The sequence below is a fragment of the Phyllobates terribilis genome, unplaced genomic scaffold (genome assembly GCF_046119375.1).
Source record: "Phyllobates terribilis strain yellow unplaced genomic scaffold, ASM4611937v1 Scaffold_11__3_contigs__length_659146591, whole genome shotgun sequence".
Taxonomy (NCBI): domain Eukaryota; kingdom Metazoa; phylum Chordata; class Amphibia; order Anura; family Dendrobatidae; genus Phyllobates; species Phyllobates terribilis.
Genome location: NW_027362771.1, coordinates 250008409 through 250028449, shown reverse-complemented (window position 1 = coordinate 250028449; position 20041 = coordinate 250008409). Strand labels below are relative to the sequence as shown.

General features: G+C 41.1%; 2 protein-coding genes across 3 annotated transcripts in view; one reads left to right on the top strand and one right to left on the bottom strand.

The window, feature by feature from the left end:
• The window catches only part of ALG10 (ALG10 alpha-1,2-glucosyltransferase), a 29740-nt gene extending 25842 nt beyond the window's left edge, over positions 1 to 3898 (bottom strand). The window contains exon 1 of one of the 2 annotated variants that reach the window (XM_073652154.1): positions 3770 to 3898. The gene's annotated coding sequence lies outside the window, so the exon portion shown is untranslated. The other variant, XM_073652155.1, reaches the window with a different exon arrangement.
• On the top strand, positions 3776 to 18566 carry TPRKB (TP53RK binding protein). The gene is made up of 5 exons (XM_073652156.1): positions 3776 to 3931; positions 4081 to 4230; positions 8140 to 8262; positions 16799 to 16975; positions 17701 to 18566. The coding sequence occupies exons 2-5, from the start codon at positions 4087 to 4089 to the stop codon at positions 17785 to 17787; spliced, it is 531 nt and encodes a 176-aa protein (XP_073508257.1). The 5' UTR covers positions 3776 to 3931; positions 4081 to 4086; the 3' UTR covers positions 17788 to 18566.
• The last annotated feature ends 1475 nt before the right edge of the window (positions 18567 to 20041 follow it).

Sequence of the window (20041 nt, the reverse complement as noted above, 5' to 3'; positions counted from 1 at the left end):
TCTTGAGAGCCTCTATGCTTCCTCTTCCAAACGGATGTCCATGTGACCGCTGCAGCCAGTTCCTGGAAGCAGTGGTGGCATCACCAATCGAATATGTGACCTCAGCCAATCTGTGACGGGATGCGGTAGTCACCACTGTGGCCAGTGATTGGCTGCAGTAGTCGCATGGCCATTTCTGCTAGCAGAGGAAGCATGGAAATCAGCAGCGACTAGCAGGAACCCAGGGAGCAAAGCGCTACTCTTATCAATGCAATTATATACAGGAAAAAAAAAGCCTGGCACAATTGCATTTACAACTGTGTCCCATTTTAACCCCTTCGAATATGCCTTTTACTGGTGGCCGTTAAGGGGCCTTAATCCTCAGCGCCGCTTTTTCACGTAAATCCTGTAGATGACAGCTATATATGACAGCTGACACCCTGCGGCATCGGCCCCGACTGTTTTTGAAACAGACTGGGGCCAATTAACACCTTAAATACCATTGTCAAATTCCACAGCAGCATCCAAGTGGTTAAAAGGCAGTAAAAAGCAGGGTTGTGGAGTCGGAGTCCATTTTGGTGGAGTCGGAATAAAATGGACCAACTCTGACTACTAAAATATATAATAAATTGGGTACAGTAGTTCAATGAAGTTTGTGGGAAATATTTTTTTCATAAGAATTTGGGAAAGTTATGAAATGTCCTATAAATGTCTGTCCTATTCCTGATCTAAGGGTTTAGACTTTTAGCTGAGATGAATCTGTGCTACAGTAAAATTTATCACTTAAACATGAACCATGTACAGTGGGGAAAAAAAGTATTTAGTCAGCCACCAATTGTGCAAGTTCTCCCACTTAAAAAGATGAGAGAGGCCTGTAATTAACATCATAGGTAGACCTCAACTATGAGCGACAAAAAGAGAAAAATCCTGAAAAATCACATTGTCTGATTTGGAAAGAATTTTTTTTTTTACGTTTTGGTGGAAAATAAGTATTTGGTCAATTACAAACAAGCAAGATTTCTGGCTCCCACAGACCTGTAACTTCTTCTTTAAGAGGCTCCTCTGTCCTCCACTCATTACCTGTAGTACTGGCACCTGTTTGAACTTGTTATCAGTATAAAAGAAATCTATCCGCAACCTCAAACAGTCACACTCCAAACTCCACTATGGTGAAGACCAAAGAGCTGTCGAAGGACACCAGAAACAAAATTGTAGCCCTCCACCAGGCTGGGAAGACTGAATCTGCAATAGGCAAGCAGCTTGGTGTGAAGAAATCAACTGTGGGAGCAATAATTAGAAAATGGAAGACATACAAGACCACTGATAATCTCCCTTGATCTGGGGCTCCACACAAGATCTCACCCTGCGGGGTCAAAATAATCTCAAGAACGGTGAGCAAAAATCCCAGAACCATAAGGGGGACCTAGTATATGACCTGCAGAGAGCTGGGACCAACGTTACACAGGCTACAATCAGTAATACACTACACCTCCAGGGACTCAGATCCTACAGTGCCAGACACGTCCCCCTGCTTAAGCTATTAAATGTCCAGGTCCATCTGAAGTTTGCTAGAGAGCATTTGGATGATCCAGAAAAGTATTGGGAGAATGTCATATGGTCAGATGAAACCAAAGTAGAACTGTTTGGTGGAAACACAACTCGGCGTGTTTGGAGGAGAAAGAATGCCGAGTTGCATCAAAAGAACACTATACCTACTTTGAAGCATGGGGGTGTCACCATCATGCTTTGTGGCTGTTTCTCTGCCAAGGCACCAGGACGACTGATCCGTGTACATGAAAGAATGAATGGGGCCATGTATCGTGAGATTTTGAGTGCAAACCTCCTTCCATCAGCAAGGGCATTGAAGATGACAATGATCCCAAGTACACCCCCAGGGCAACGAAGGAGTGGCTACGTAAGAAGCATTTCAAGGTTCTGGAGTGGCCTAGCCAGTCTCTAGATCCAAACCTTATAGAAAACCTTTGGAGGGAGTTGAAAGTCCGTGTTGCCCAGCAACAGCCCCAAAATATCACTGCTCTAGAGGAGATCTGCATGAAAGAATGGGCCAACATACCAGCAACAGTGTATGCCAACCTTGTGAAGAATTACAGAAAACGTTTGACCTCTGTCATTGTCAACAAAGGATATATAACACAGTATTGAGATAAACTTTTGTAGTTGACCAAATACTTATTTTCCACCAAAATGTGAAAAAAAATTCTTTCCAAATCAGATAATGTGATTTTCAGGATTTGTTTTCTCAATTTGTCTCTCATAGTTGAGGCCTACCTATGATGTCATTTACAGGCCTCATCTTTTTAAGTGGGAGAACTTGCACAACTGGTGGCTGACTAAATACTTTTTTTCCCCACTCTATGAGGGAGTCGGACTCGTGGAGTCGGTGTCATGGAAATTGAGGAGTCGGAGGTTTGGCTTACCGACTCCACAGCCCTGGTAAAAAAAAAAAAAGAACCCTTTGACACGATCAGCCTCCCACGATCGTAATTGCGGGTGACGACGGTTGCAAGCATGCATTCCATTTAATGCATATTGTGGGTTTTGTACGCATTGCATTCTAGCTTATATATTTTTTCAGCTTCTACATGGTCCTGCTAGCTTTTATTGATTGTCATATATTTTGGTATTGTATATTATGCGAGCACTTCCTTGTTTGTAGCACTACTCTAACCTACCATGTAATATAGGTCTTTTATCTACTTCAGTATATGTGGTATTTGATTTGTAGGACCCTAGGTTCGTTTTTTTTCCTCCTCTTTTCCCAAGCTTTCATCCGACTGGTCTGCAAATTCTATGGTCCAAGTGCTAATTTTTAATCATTGGATCTTAAGCCATTCACTAGATCTGTCAATATAATTACTGATCTGCATTACTTCAGTGTGCATGAGTTCTACATAAGAAGCACAGTGGATTTATAGAAATCTCCTGCCCACTGTGTTTCCATTTGACACTGTGTAAATGCACTCGCGGCACGGCTTTAGGAGCCGCAGCATGTCAATCTTTGTAGCAGAGGCGCTAGTGTCCGCAACAGAAATTTCCCCAATAGAATGTATTGGATGAGGTAACTCCGCATTGTTCAATGAACACATGCAAATTTACCTGGGTCATCAGAATGCAGTATTTTGGAAGCAGTGAAAATCTGCTGCTATATCCTAATCACGGGCACATAGCCTTACACATCCTTGAATTCGGTGTTGTTACCCCCTACCTCAGTTTACATAGCAAAAACCTACAGATTCCCTTTAAAGTAAAAATTGGGTCAGTGACTAAGGGGTTAAATGAGTTTTCTGGGCTGAGAAGAAAAGTGTGCAGACACAAATTGTATTGTATTCCTTGTGTGAATGGACAGGACCACATATATTCAGTTATGTGCTGATTACACTCGTGTGACCACAAGTAAACAAATAGAAAATCCATGTGGCCATATGATGGCCCATTCACACAAGGGATACAGGAGACCGCTATGTAGCAGTGTGCACATTACAGGCGGCCAGGAGTCAGCAGTCACCGCACACTGTTCTGCCATGGCCTATTAAGCGAATGGAAGCTGAGCGCAGCACAGGCTGGGGTGAGGACTGCGGCACTTCTCGGCACCTTTTCACACTTCAGCCGGTTTCTAGGCAGTGCCCAGCAGGTGCTGTACGCAGGAGGACACACAGACACTGCCGCGGCTTCTCACAACGGGGACATAGGAGACTAGGCACAGGACATGGCTCCATCACTGTAGGAAGCCACAGACCGCGCTGCAGCGGAACTATTCAGCAGCACTCACCCGCACAGCGCCGTCACCTGACCCGAGCGGAAGTGTGCAGCATTCAGACAGCATCGGGCGGAAACAAGAGCCCTGCCTAAGACTGCCCTCAGAAGCCAGCGGGCTGACCGCTTCCGAGCAGCTGGTGGATCCCGGAGCCGTCTGTGCAGCACTGGAGGAGAGGTGGGACCCGGCTGTGTAACACCACGTGTGAGGCCGGCTCCTGTCACGTGATGTGCTCACTCTGTGCATGATGGGGCTGAGCGCCCTATAAGTGATCGTGCACCGTGTGAGAAGTGATGTAAACTCCCTGCTGCCTCCTCTCTCTGCAGGGAGCCATGATGGCTGTGGCCGCTCCCCTGGAGCTGTTCCCTCCGTGTACAGTGACCATGCTTCTGTTTACTGATGTGAAGAATGCGGCTCAGCTGAGAAGGAAGGCCATGGACGGCAGTATAGAGGGGGCGCTACTGAGCCCCACCGTGGTGAGCAGACTGGTGGAAAAGTGCAGTCACCTTGATGGAAACGCTCTGCACTAGCCGCTGTGCCATAGAGCGGTTCAGGAAAAACTTCTTAAACCACTTAAACAAAAAAGTCCTTAATGCACCACTCCAGTGTTTATTGCTGCTCTGAGTGGTGCTACTAATGTAAGGTCCCTGCCCCAGCCCTATACTCACCAGCTGCCGTCTTCAGCTCATCCCGGTGCTCCCGTCCCACACCACTATTGTGTGACCGTATTGCTCTCAATGTAAGTCTATGGGGGCCTCGTTCTGGCTCGGAGGGTCACACCAGTGTATATTCTGGGACAATCAGGTCGATTATTCCAATCACACTTTGATCATAGTGTGATCCGATTCCCTTGGATGTGGAAAAGATTGAGAAAAAATCTCCATTCTGTCAGTCTGTGGAAATCGGACTTCACTCAGATGTCATCCAAGAAGGGCTGTGGTGTCTGTAAGCCAAACCTCCAACTCCTCAATTTCCACGACTGCGACTCCCTCATATGTGGCTCATGTTTAAATGATAAATTTACTGTAGAACAGATTAATATCAGCTAAAAGTCTAGACCCTTAGATCAGGAATAGGACAGACATTTATAGGACATTTCATAACTTTCTTATGAAAAAATATTCCCCACAAACTGCATTGAACTACTGTACACAATTTATTATATATTTTAGGAGTCGGTCCATTTTATACCGACTCCAACAAAATGAACACCAACTCCGACTCCACAGCCCTGCATCCAAGTGCTGTCAATTGTTTTCCACTGACTCAATGACTTGCATGGCTGAGTGTGATCCAAATATCTGATTAAACTTGGGCATGCTGCAATTTTTTTTTCCCTTCAGGTCGGCTCAATCCAAGGAAAAAAATCTGCCATTGCCCCATAAAATAACATAGGTCCAAGTGTGATCTGATGTTTTGTAGGATCACACTTGGACCGATACCACCATGTTCACGAGCCCTAACGTTGATTAATGACTTCTGGCTCATCCAGCAAACACCAGAGAGTTCGGGCAGGTCACAACCTGCCCCAGACGACCGGAGCGGCGGTGATAGAAGAAGACTTCAGCCGGTAAGTATAAGACTCGGCAGGGAACATAGGGTAGTAGCACCACTCCAGTGGTAATATAAAAATAAACACTGGGGTCCTGCTTCTGGGATGTGTGCATCTGCCGAGGTTTTCTTAGACAAAGCTGCTTCAGCAAAAACAGCAGTCTTATTCCTGAAGTGGCTTTGCTGGTGGTTTTTGCAATTTCCTCATCAGTTTTGATGAGAGGGCATGTAGGAGTCAGATGCTCCTGATTCATTAAGCAACGCATGCCTCTTCATGAATCTGGAGCGTCTAACCAGTGGTGTGCACCATGCTAGAAATCTTACTTCAGTCAGTAACTGGCTTAAGTAACTGCACACCTCGTCATGAATTAGACGAGCTGTGGTGTCGCACCCCAACAGAAACTGTCGAGAAGACGTAAAAAATGACAACGTTTTTGCAACACTCCTAGTTACTCAAAAAATTTACAACTTTTCAAAGCGATTTACTCTAGAATTCTGGTGACATTGCTAAACTTCATGTAATCCATAAAAATTTGTTGACTCATCAGCTTTGCTGTGTAGCCTGGGGTAGAATAAGCAGAATCATCATCGTTATAGGGCACTATGCACATTATATAGTGCATGTTCTACATGTCTAATCAGTGTTTGCAGTATACAGTACATCAGAGGTATCAGGAAAAAGTCCCAACACCTACCACAAATGAATGCTTCCTAAGTATCAAGGCTGTGGAGTCGGAGCCCATTTTGGTGGAGTCGATATAAAATGGACCAACTCCGACTCCTAAAATATATAATAAATTGGGTACAGTAGTTAAATGCAGTTTGTGGGGAATATTTTATCATAAGAATTTGGGAAAGTTATGAAATGTCCCATTCCTGATCTAAGGGTCTAGACTTTTAGTTGAGATGAATCTGTGCTACAGTAAATTTATCACTTAAACATGAACCATGTGTGAGGGAGTCGGAGTCATGGAAATTGGGGAGTCCGGGTCGGAGGTTTGGCTTACCGACTCCACAGCCCTGCTAAGTATACCACTGCATAGACCCACAAGGGAATACACCACTCACAGGCTTACATAAATGCACCATTCGGTTTACAGCCTCTACTCCTATAAGGAATAGCACATCAGAGGTTTCTGTTCAGTTGAGAAACTATAAAGTCATACATGAGCCCAGAGTGCTCTATTGTTCCTGTCTGGTGAATAGGACACAATAGATGTATCTGCAGTAGCTGATTGGTGTACACATACGTCAGTCTGAGCAGTCTAAGCTTTGGTCCACACAACCTTCTTGCAGACTGTTGGGTGCATAATCTCAGAAGGTGTGCGCAGTCAGGATGGATGGGGGCTGTGGCCCACCATATAGGATGGTGCAGTCTACTATACTTTCCTATACAGATAAGCAGTATGCAGGCGCATATCTGCCAGACAGAGGCCAAATGAACACACTTGACCTCTGTGTGATTGCTTATGTTGACAACAACATGCGATGGGGAAAGCCCCCAACATATACTGTAGGCTAGGTGCATAGATGCACTGTTGACCTACAGTATCTTAAGGACAATTTCGTAAAGGTGAATTTTTGGACTCCTTAGACCAGCAATTAGGGCCCAACCTTGTGTCTAATGATCTGCAGTAGCAACATAATTCCCTGGTAGAGTTGGTGGAAATCAATTCGTAGGACCTGGTTCATCGACCACGTCAGTATTCTATGACCACTGGACAGGAGCCCTGAGAACCGCCCCCTACCTTCTGACATCCGTGGCTCCTCTGTTTATTAGCCAGCTTGGTGTGACGCCATTGTTGTGGCATGACATACATGAGATGTTGCACCAGGACAGCTAATCAAAAGAAGAGCCGTGTATTTTTTTTAATTTTCACCTCAGTGGAACTGTATAAGGGATTGGTTTTTGTGTTACCATTCATCCTTTTCATTTATGATTTTGGAGTGCAGCTTTGATCATTTTTTATTGCATTTCTCGTGGGCGGTGCATCGACCAAACAGCAATTTTGACATCTTGATTTTAAAAACTTTTATTATGGTTTAAAAAAAATTATATATGTATATATAAACATTTTATTTTTTTAATTCCTTTAGGTGACTTGAATTTGTGCTCATTTGATCACTTTCACTATGTACTGCTATAGTTTAGTATTTTCAGTATATAGTGAAGTTAACAAGTACAAAGATAGTGGCAATCGGTGCCTTCAATAGGCCCTGGCTGCAATAGCAACCCTTCTATACCCCACAATCACATCAAGGGGTGGGCAGTCAAAGGCTCACCCGGATTGTGCCACCCACATGCTGAATCTGAGTGATTAAACTGCTGCGATCAGAGCTAGCTTCGATTCCTGATGTTAGAGGCAGGTGCTGACTGTATAACACAGCTGGCACCTGCTGTTTATAATAAAGGATCAGCACTTGAGCCAGCCCCATACATATGCTCAGCGAATGTACAATGTATGTTGTCACCCCCAGGGAGGTTTTAAAAAGATTAATATCTATGTAAAAAAAAAAAAAAATGAATGGGGCAGATTTACTAAAGGCCCTCTATACATACTAGACTTAGGTCAGTTGATCCTGGGCTCAGCCGAAAATCTAATGTACATAGGGGCATTCCAACACTCCCCTGCAGATGTCAGGTTGGAAAAGGATCCAGCCTGCCGAATTTCAGTGACCAACCCCTTTGTTCTGCCGCTAGAGGAGTTTGGCTATGGCCTTCCTGTATATAGGAGAGATGGGTGTCAGACGAAAATCTAATGTGCATGTATAATTTATGCTTTTTGAGGTGCATTAGTATATTATGTATTGTTGTGTTTTCTTTACCACTCTAGATACTAGATCCTCTTCAGGTTCTTGTGGCTGTAAATAAAGCAGTCCATCTACAGAAATTAGGCAAAATGAAAACTAGAACTCTCAACTCCGAGATTATATTCAACTTATCTCCAACCAACAATGTAAGTATATATTTATAAGGGATTTCCGCACTGTTAATATAGGGAAGCCTTACATACAAAAGTAAAAAAGAATCTATACTTGCCACCCGAATCTGCCTTCCATTCCAGCGCTTTCTGCTCTGATGGTCTCAGCTGGACTGGAAGCGATGATGTCCCGGTCACCAGTCATCTGACCCTGCAGCCAATCAGTGGTCAAGTCAATAGTGGAGTTTACATTGTTAGATTCAGTCCAGCAAAGACCATCAGAGCGGCAACGCTGGAGGGCAGGTGGATTTGGGTGGGATGCATGGTTTCTCTTTTTATTCTACAAGGAAGTTTTTGTAACATAAATTTTAAAAAGTCACTGTTATTTCTACCTACTTTGCATAAATCAGTAATATATGTGAATATAAGAAACTTTGTAACATATCTTTTCCGAGAATTCAGCTTCTTTCTCCACTTATGAGCCACTTCCCCCATGCCTCCTGAACTCATCATTCTCTTTGGAAAAAACAGCTTGAATTAATCTTGGTGAAAGGAAGAATGACTGCTAGAACTGTGAGGTGTCAGGTTAGATTTACTATTATACTTTATGAAAAGCGAGGAATAAGGAACGGAGTAGGAAAAGAAGCAGTGTCAAACACAGAAAGATCATGCTCAGCTTTCCAATAATCATTTTACCTTACACCAGATCTGGCTTCACATTTACACTGCTTAGTACTGCTGTATATTGTCCTCTGTGCTGCTGCTATTTGTGAATATGTGCTAAAAAGAGACAGAAGATCAGGGATCCCTGTGTTTGGAAGACATCATAGCAACTAGTCTCTGACCACTAGGTTAGAGATAACTGAAAATTAGAGAGACAGCCTGCAGAGTGGAGAATCTGTGGAAAAATGCAGGATTCAAGTCATGTAATGAGCAGAAATGATGTTATTCCTTATGTACACACACACATCATTGCTTGTTACAAAAAGTTACCTCAAATTAAATATATGCTTTAATAACACCGAAAAAGGGAAACAAATGCCTAAATGACTAATGTACACACGTGGTCAAAATTGTTGGTACCCCTCGTTTAATGAAAGAAAAACCAACAATGGTCACAGAAATAACTTGAATCCGACAAAAGTAATAATAAATTAAAAATCTATGAAAATGAACAAATGAAAGTCAGACATTGCTTTTCAACCCTGCTTCCACAGAATTTTAAAAAAAAATTAACTCATGAAATAGGCCTGGACAGAAATGATGGTACTCTTAACTTAATATTTTGTTGAACAACCTTTTGAGGCAATCACTGCAATCGATTCCTGTAACTGTCAATGAGACTTCCGCACTTCTCGACAGGTATTTTGGCTCACTCCTCATGAGCAAACTGCTCCAGTTGTCTCGTGTTTGAAGGTTGCCTTTTCCAGACGGCATGTTTCAGCTCTTTCCAAAGATGCTCAATAAGATTTAGGTCAGGGCTCATAGAAGGCCACTTCAGAATAGTCCAATGTTTTCCTCTTAGCCATTCTTGGGTGTTTTTAGCTGAGTGTTTTGCGTCATTATCTTGTTGCAAGACCCATGACCTGTGACTGATACCAAGCTTTCTGACCCTGGGCAGCACATTTCTCTTTAGAATCCCTTGATAGTCTTGAGATTTCATTGTACCCTGCACAGATTCAAGACACCCTGTGCCAGATGCAGCAAAGCAGCCCCAGAACATAACAGAGCCTCCTCCATGTTTCACAGTAGGGACAGTGTTCTTTTCTTGATATGCTTCATTTTTCCGTCTGTGAACATAGATCTGATGTTCTTTGCCCAAAACTTCCAGTTTTGTCTCATCTGTCCATAGGACATTCTCCCAGAAGCTTTGTGGCTTGTCAACATGTAATTTGGCAAATTCCAGTCTGGCTTTTTTATGATTTTTTTTCAACAATGGTGTTCTCCTTGGTCGTCTACCATGAAGTCCACTTTGGATCAAACAACGATGGATGGTGTGATCTGACACTGATGTTCCTTGAGCTTGAAGTTCACCTTTAATCTCTTTAGAAGTTATCCTGGCCTCTTTTGTTACCATTTGTATTATCCGTCTCTTTGATTTGTCATCAGTTTTCCTCCTGTGGCCACGTCCAGGGAGGTTGGCTACAGTCCCATGGATCATAAATTTCTGAATATGTGCAACTGTAGTCACAGGAACATCAAGCTGCTTGGAGATGGTTTTATAACCTTTACCTTTTAACATGCTTGTCAATAATTGTCTTTCTAAACTCCTGAGACAACTCTTTCCTTTGCTTTCTCTGGTCCATGTTGAGTGTGGTACACACCATGTCACCAAACAGCACAGTGAGTATCTGCAGTCCTATATACAGGCCCACTGACTGATTACAAGATTGTAGACACCTGTGATGCTAATTAGTGGACACAACTTGATTCAACTTGTCCCTTTTGTCACATTATTTTCTGGGCTACCATCATTTCTGTCCAGGCCTATTTCATGAGTTTAATTTTTTTTTAAATTCTGTGGAAGCAGAAAAGCAATGTCTGACTTTCATTTGTTTATTTTCATAGATTTTTAATTCATTATTACTTTTGTCAGATTCAAGTTATTTCTGTGACCATCGTGGGTTTTTCTTTCAATAAACAAGGGGTACCAACAATTTTGATCACGAGTGTATATATGAATAAGGAAATATAAAGATTCACTTAAAGAATATTTTCTGTATTCCTAGAGTTATTTAAAGAGTTTATCATCAGAATTAGGTGGTCGAGCAGCTTTACCCGATATTAATAGTGTTGCCAGTGAGTTCCTTGCTGCTGGAGACCTATCAAGCAGCTTACTGTCAGGGGAGCTCTTAAACCCTTGTAGCTATTTTCATTGTTACGTTAGCATTTTCTCTCCCTTTTTCCAAGAGCTATAAGTTTTTTTATTTTTCTGTAGACATAGATATATGAGGTCTTGTTTTTTGTTGGACAAGTAATTCCAAAACTGACTTGTTGGAAATATGGCACTGGCAAGTTGAAAGTCAATGATCTCTTTATTAAAGGGGTACTCCGAGAATGTAATAAACTGTTTCCCCTCAAGAAATCCAAATGGCAGTTTGTCCTAGTTAATGTCTAGACGAGTTGCAGTTTGAAGAAACATACAGTTGAAGTTTACATACATTATATAAAAAGACACATATGCATGTTTTTCTCAATATCTGACATGAAATCAGAATAAACCTTTCCCTTTTTAGGTCAGTTTGGATTACCATAATGTTTAATCCCTTCATGACCGGAGCATTTTCTGTTTTAGTTTTTGGCTCCCCTTCTTCCCAGAGCCATAACTTTTTTTATTTTTCGGTCAATATGGCCGTGCCGTGTGAGGGCTTATTTTTTGCGGGACAAGTTGTATTTTTGAACAACATCACTGGTTTTACCATATCGTGTACTGGAAAACGGAGAAAAAATTCCAAGTGCGGTGAAACTGCAAAAAAAACTGCAATTCCACACTTGTTTTTTTTTTCACCACGTTCACTGAATGCTAAAACTGACCTGCCATTATGATTCTCCAGGTCATTACGAGTTTGTAGACACCAAACATGTATAGGTTCTTTTTTATTTAAGTGGTGAAAAAAAATCCCAAGTCTGCTAATAATAAAAATGGCGCCATTTTCCAAAACCCATAACGCCTCCATTTTTTGTGATCTGGGGCTGGGTGAGGGCTTATTTTTTGCGCGCCAAGCTGACGTTTTTATTGATACCATTTTGGGATAGAGCCGATGTTTTGATCGCCCTTTATTGCATTTTATTGCAATGTTGTGGCGACCAAAAAAAACGTAATTCTTACATTTTGATTTTTTTTCTCGTTACGCCGTTTACTGATCAAATTAATTCTTTTCTTTATATTGATAGGCGATACTAAATGTGTATGTGTGTTTTTATTTTTTTTTATTGTTGTATTTTGAATGGGGCAAAAGGGGGGTGATTTAAACTTTTTTATATATTTTTTTTATATTTTTAAAAACTTTTTTTTACTTTTTGCATGCTTCAATAGTCTCCATGGGAGACTAGAAGCAGGACTTGTCTTATCGCCTCTGCTACATACAGGCGATGATCAGATCGCCTGTGCCTAGCAGATTTACCCACTTGCTATGAGCGCCGACCACTGGGTGGCGCTCATAGCAATCTGGCAGTGACAACCACAGGGGTCTCAGACCTTGGGTTGTCATGCCAACCCATCGGCGACCCGCGATCATGTGACAGGGTCGCCAATGACGTGCTACCCAACAGCGCAAGTTAAATGCCGCTGTCAGAGATTGACAGCGGCATTTAACTGGTTAACAGCCGCGGGTGGATTGCGATTACACCTGCGGCTGTTGCGGGCACATGTCTGCTGTATAGATCAGCTGTCACGTGCCCAGAAAGGTGCTGACTCCGTGCCAGGGCCCACACCAAACGGGTATCTGACGTGGGGCGTACTATTACGCTCAATGTCAGAAAGGGGTTAATATTTGCCAAATGCCAGAATAATGAGAGAGCATGTTTTAAGGCATTTTTATTACTTACGGCAAAGTCAAAAGTTTACATACATTTCATTAGTATTTGGTACCATTGCCCTTAAACTAAATGACTTGGGTCAAACGTTTGGGATATCCTTACACAAGCTTCTCACAATAGTTGGTCGGAATTTGGGCCCATTCCTCCTGATAAAACTGGTATAACTGATCTAGGTTTGTAGGTCGCCTTGCTTGCACCTGCCTTTTCAGCTTCGCCCATAAATTTTCAATAGGATTGAGATCAGGGCTTTGGGATGGCCACTCCAAAACATAGACTTTGTTATCCTTCAGCCACTTTGTTACCATTTTGGCAGTATGCTTCGGGTCATTGTCCATTTGGAAGACCAATTTCCGCCCAGGATTTAACTTCCTGGCTGATGTCTTGAGATATTGCTTCAGTATTGCGACATAATCTTCTTTTCTCATGATGACGTCTATTTTGTGAAGTGCACCAGTCCCATCTGCAGAAAAAGCACCCCACAAAATAATGATGCTGCCACGCCTGTGTTTCACAGTTGGGATGGTGTTCTAAGGCTTCCAAGCTTCTCCCTTTTTCCTTCAAACGTAACGCTGGTCATTATGCCCAAAAAGTTAAATTTTAGTTTCATCAGACTACAGGATATGTCTCCAAAAATTAATGTCTTTGTTCCTGTGTGCAATTGCGAACATTAATTTGGCCTTTTATGTTTCTCTTTGAGTAATGGCTTCTTCCTGGCAGAGTGGGCTTTCAGCCCATGTTGATATATTACTCGTTTCACGAGTGGATATTGACACCATCTTACCAGCTTCCGCCATCATCTTCATAAGGTCTTTTGCTTTTGTCCTTGGGTTGATATGCACATGTCGGACCAAAGCACATTCATTTCTGGGACACAGAACCCGTCTCCTTCCTGAGCAGTATGATGGCTGGACATTCCCATCTTGTTTGTACTTGCGTATAATTGTTTGTACAGATGAACGAGGCATCTTCAGGTATCTTGAAATTGTACCCAAGGATCAGCCAGACTTGTGCAAGTCAACAATTCTCTTCCTGATATCTTGGCTGATTTCTTTAGACTTTTCCATGATGCTACACAAAGAAGCAGTGTGTTTCAGGTGTGCATTAAAATACATCAACAGGTGTGTCTCTAATTAACTCAGATGTTGCCAAAAAAACTATAAGAAGCTTTCAAACTCATGTGATCATCATATGGGCAGTCCAGAATTGTTTAAAGGCATAGTAATCTTAGTGTATGTAAACTTTTGACTTAGCACTAAGTAATAAAAATGGCTTAAAACATTCTCTCTCTCTCTCTCTCTCATTATTCTGGCATTTGGCAAATATTAAAAATTATGGTAATCCTAATTGACCTAAAACGGGAAAGGTTTATTCTGATTTCATGTCAGATATTGAGAAAAACATGCATAAGTGTCTTTTTATATAGTGTATGTAAACTTTTGGTTTCAACTGTAGATCCCAAAATCTGTTTCAGTGACAGAGGAGCAGTTTCGTAAGCAGACATACTGGAGCTGCAGAGGACAGTGTGACACGAGAAGAAATAAATCTTCTCCTCTGCTGACCACAAAGGATTTTTTCTCCAGCCTCTGTCCTTTGTGGTCAGTCAGCCAAGGAGAAGCTTTATTTCTTCTCCTGTCACACTGTCCTCTGGCCGCTCGGATATGTCTGCTTACGACACAGTTCCTCTTTCAGTTGAGACATACAGTAGGTCTTAGGAGCTGATTCTTTAGACTGCAGCCCATCTTGACACTTGACTAGGATGATGAAATTTGAATGATTTAATGGTGGTCATTTTATTACTCTTAAAGGGGTGCTCCAAGAATGTATCTGTACTGGTAATATTTGTCTATTTTCAATTTTAATATTAACAGTGTTGCTGAAATTGCTAAAGTTGCATGTGAAATATTGTACTTTGTACAGAATGTACAGATTTTTCTATGGTTACTGGAGTACAATCATAAGCATTTCATACGTTTTCACCCTTTTATTGACAAATGCATTAAAGGGGTATTCCCATCTCCAAGATCCTATCCCAATATGTAGTAGGTGTAGTAATAATAATAGCAAATACCTCCAATTAGAAAAGTAGCATCGTTCTTCTGACTCGCTATGTCGCTTACCCCTTGTAGGGCATTGCAGTAGCTTAGAGATCCATGGTTACTACCACTCATATAGTGACAGTTATTTAATTGTTAGTGGTCACTGTAAAGGGGTTATATCCAGTTTAGAAAAACAAAATCATTTCCCTATATCCTGTTAGGGGATTCTGAGTTGACATGGGTCTTCTGTCCAAGAACCTCATCTCTTGGTCATCCGCTTCTCAATGGCATGTTTACACAGGCTGATAATTGGAAACGTGTAATTGTTTGATTATTTCTCTGTGTAAATGGAGCTTAAACGTTTTAACTGCTCGGAAAATCCCTTCTTAAATACTATATTCCCCAGTGTAAAAAAAAAAATAGATGCGCACCTCCGGCACCGTTTCAATAATGTGATATTGTTATGCCACGTGAGCACTGCAGCCAATCGCAGTCACTAATGGCATGCTATGCTCACACTTCCTTTGGACAAATCTCGGACTTCTGAAGTAACTGAGAAATGCAGTCCTTTAGCAGCCGCAAACTGACTGCAGTGGTCATGTAGCATAAGTATTACACGAGCCCCGGGGTACCTGAGGTCGCTGGATCAGTGCTGGTACAAGAGGTGATTATCTGTTATTTTACACTAGGGAATATAGTATTTAGGAAGAGGATGTCTGAGTAGTGGACAACCCCTTTAAGCTGTATTGGTATTGTTAACAGCAATCTCCTCTTTCATATACTGTACGCACATTGCAAATTTAGCTTAGTGTGTAATGCCTACAATAATTCATGTATCAAATCAATATAGATCTGAGATCACAAAACAGATAAGGATGTTTCACAAGAAACTTGCCACTCAGTTCCATCTCTTGCAGCCATATCAAGGGAATGTCACCAAGGCAGACATTTATGGATTATTCATAAATGTCAGATTGATGGGGTACTTCTGGGACTCCCACATATGTGGTATTGTTTCCATATCTCTTCTCCCACTAAATGGAGAGAAGCAAACATGTAATGCATGAACACTTGTTGATTGTCTGCATGAATGCCGTGGTCACCTCGCCAGGGGTAGCAGTGTTGGGGACCCACTATATACTCCTGCATCTTTTCAACATTAATGGCATATTCCATTGTTGGTTAAAGGGGTTTTCCCACAAAGTTAATTTTAATCAATAGATCTTGGGATCATAATAATAATTTCCACAATTGGATGTGGGTTTTTTTTTTTTTTTTTTAAAATGTTCCTGTGCTGAGATAATCTTATAAATGTGCCCCTGCTGTGTACTGTGTAATGGCTGTGTCTGACCGTGCAGGGACATGGTCTGATCATACCACATGTCCTGGCAGAGGGGGAGAAAAAGACAATACAGACATTACAGCATGGGATCACAAATAATTATTTCTTTGAGATAAAGCATTTCCTTGCCTGTTTTTTTTTTTTTTTAATGTTTTATCTCACAAAAAGAATCATTTGTGATCCCTGTCTTGTCTGTATACTCTTTTGCTATCAGCCCTGCCCAGGAGATGTGGTATGATCAGGCCATGTCCCTGTACGGTCAGACACAGCCATTACACAGTACACAGCAGGGGATCATTTATAGGATTATCTCAGCACAGGAACATTTTATTTAAACACATCCAATTGTGGAAATTATTATTATTCCAAGATATATTGATTAAAATCAACATTAGAATTGTTTGTTCGTGGAACAACCTCTTAAAGAATACTCCTTTAAATAGTGTTTTAGAACCTCGCTGTAGGCGGAGACCCTCTTCCAGTAAATGTTAGGGGGATGTGTGACAGAATGTTACGAACTACTATAAAAACACCATGTTTTCAAGTTACTGCAGTACATGTCATATGCTTTTTACTCTACTAGAGGAAATGACTCTTATAAACAAGATATGTCTAAAAAAAGAGCTGTAATGAAATGAATGTCTTTTCCGTTTAGATCTCGGAAGCTTTTAGAAAGTTTGGCCTGTCAGACGGTGATTCTGGAGTTCTCGTTGTTTTGACTGACGATGGGACTGGAGCTTTGAATTCTCAAGAATTAATCTCTCACGTTGAAGGCGAGCAAGTTCCTCTAACAGATCTGTCCAAGCTGACAGACTTCACAAAAGTGAAAAAGGTACCCGAGTCATCAGATCAATACAGCTAGGTTTCCTTAGTGCACTGCTTGTTGGGACCCGGAGCTATCATCTATCCTAATCTTTACTTTCAGATAATTGTCTTACTGTTTCCGGTTCCTTATCACAGATTAAAGCAGGTCGTCCTTGAGAAAATGCCAGTAATCATTAGAAAGCAGGCATAACTATATATAAATCCTTCTGCACACGTATAGAGTTATTTTTTTCTTATCATATTCATTTGATATTGCTGCTAATTCAGTATATAAAAGTCAGTGTTACAATGAATCTTGTAGATTTAAATGGCACTCTGGCATATTATCATTTGTGTCCAGTATGTTGTACGCTTATAGTAAATTGTAAAAAGCCTCCTATATAAAAAAAAAAAAAAATGTGTCCATTCACTATCTGATTACAGTATAATATATATATATATATATATATATATATATATATATATATATATATATATATATATATATATATATATATATATATATATATATATATATATATATATATATATTATACACCAATTAAATCTGATGACAACCTCCCTTTTTTTGGTGTACACTATAACATTGCAAACCCATCCTGTAGGGTCTGACGTCTGAGAACCCTTATGTTTATCACAATCACTGCTGCAGTTCCCTTTTATTGTTTTCAATCATATTTGTTAATTTTTTGCTGATTTTCATTATCCTTTTTTTGTTGTTTTTATTTCTAGATGTATAAAATTACAACAGAAGAAGAGAAAATTGGTTCTATATTGGATGCCATTATTTGCAGAATGTCAATCAAGGATGTTTTGTGAAGAGCTTTTTTTCCTTATTAGAGTTGTTGTCCACTGGGGGCCAGATTGAAGTATACAATTACAAGCCACTGGGGGCAAGGATGAGAGACAGTATTAAAGTGGTTGACCACTGCTCAGACAACCCCCTACTGAATTTCTTTGTTTTTGCCCAGTAAAATAATAATGCCTATTCTCACCGCTGGCGCCATTGCAGCTGTGTCGGCTCTGACTCTCCCAGGGCTCACGTGACAATGAATGCTGGCTTCACTGTCCTCTCCTTTGGACAGATCAAGACATATGGAGGAAGTGAGAGCTGCTTCTCTCTCACTTCCTCTGGATGTCAATTACATCCATAGGAGACAAGAGAGTGAAGCCTCTGCTGATTGGCCGCAGGGATCTCCTGACATAACAATGTCACGTGAGCCATGGGAAAGCCAGTACTAACACCACTAGAATGGCGTCAGCGGTGAGTATAGGCATTATTTTACTTGGGGGAAGACACAGGGATTCAAAACTGGTTGTCCGAGTAGTGGACAACCCCTTTAACACTCCTAGCAGGCAGTATTGCCCTAAGCCTTTCTCTAAGCACAGCCACTGCTCCCAACAGATTTCCATTGGGCCTGACTGGCAGATTAGTGAAGTTTGCTGGGCTATTCTACCCATCAGAAGGCAGTGGCATCCAACAAAGTCCATTATCTCCATCATGGCCATCACGAATCCTGAAAAAAGGTCCTCATGCTACCAGTGTGAACAGAGCCCAAATGTACTGTCATTTTTAATAAAAACTGTAAATGCATAAAGTTGCACGCAGAGTCCTTGTAGTGAAAATCTTGTGTGTATACCTTGGTTTTCAAGAGAACATAATCACCCATTTATATAAATTTGTGGCCTTTGTGAAGCTTCTCTTGGGTTCAACAGCGCGACCAGCAGTGCACTAGTCATCGGCAGGTTTGCATTAAGAAAATTGGCTTTTTTTTTTTTTTTTTTTTTTTTTTAAAGAACTGTTCATAGAATAGCAGGTATTACCCATCTATCACCAGCTTTATACTACAGCAAAATCCAATTGTAATGGTAAAAATTAGGAGCAGGCACTGTGGTAATTCGCCCTGCCTGAAAGATGAGGCTGAGTTAGTACAGTAGGTAGTTCTTCTGGACTATTACTAACTGTGGATTTACAGTGACTCACATTCTGATAGTCATGGGAACAAAAACCGAATGTCATCCACTTGTGAGACTGGCATATTCCCACTTGCCCTTTCAGCTACGCAATGTACCATCTTTGTAAACAACAGTAATCTTTTCTGTGCCGGGCTGAGAGCTTTGTGTATGCATTCATTATTAATTTGTTGCTCAAGCTAAACAGGTGTCACAATGATTCACATCTGGGCACTCAGAAGACAGCCAGCCTGAGTATTGCACTCCGCTCCTGGCATGCGTCCAGCGTTTAGTGGATACATGACCTTCTTCGTATTTCTGGGTGCACAACCTGATTGATTAGCATTCTAGGACCTTAACCCCAGAAGGATTTTTTCTTAGACTCTTTCGATTTTTTTTTTTTTTTGCTGTTGAATGGACCAACTTGTATGTCAAAACACATTATGATCATTTCATTGCAGTCGTATATTCCTAATAAAATAAATATTACTGTATTTATCAGAAAACCCATTGTATTCCCTATACTCCATACAAGTGATTAAATATATAATCTCCGGTGGTCTGATCCCTAGTGATCACCAGAACAGGGGTCCAAAAGTCCCTGCGTGTATAAATCAGTAGTGCGATTTAAACCCAGGACCTCAGCCCTGCAAGGCTGCAGTCACCGTGCTGCCCGCTTCTGAACAGAAAAAGTATAAAAGTAATAATACTATGCAATAATGGGCATTAAAAATCTAAGTTCTTTTGATGGCTCTTTGGCATTAAAGTGGTTGTCTGGTTGAGAATCTAATTTCAAGAACCCTGTAAGGAAATTCTGAAATCATAACCTTGATCTCTTAGCCATAGCAGACAGTAACTTTAATAGGGGCTCTTTTTTGGAGGACTGCAGAAGGTGCAGTTTTCATTACTTGTACAGTATACCCCTCTGAATTGTATAACGCTTCATTTCTACTAGGGGGGCACTTAACACTTGTTTATCTTCTCATCATCTTTATACATCACCCATCAATTGGATACCACTCTCAGATAATAGGACTATGCTATACAGTCAAAATAACCCTTTTTTTAGGAAAAAAAAAAAATTTGAGTCACCCAAGTCAAAGATTTATGTGGCCGGATT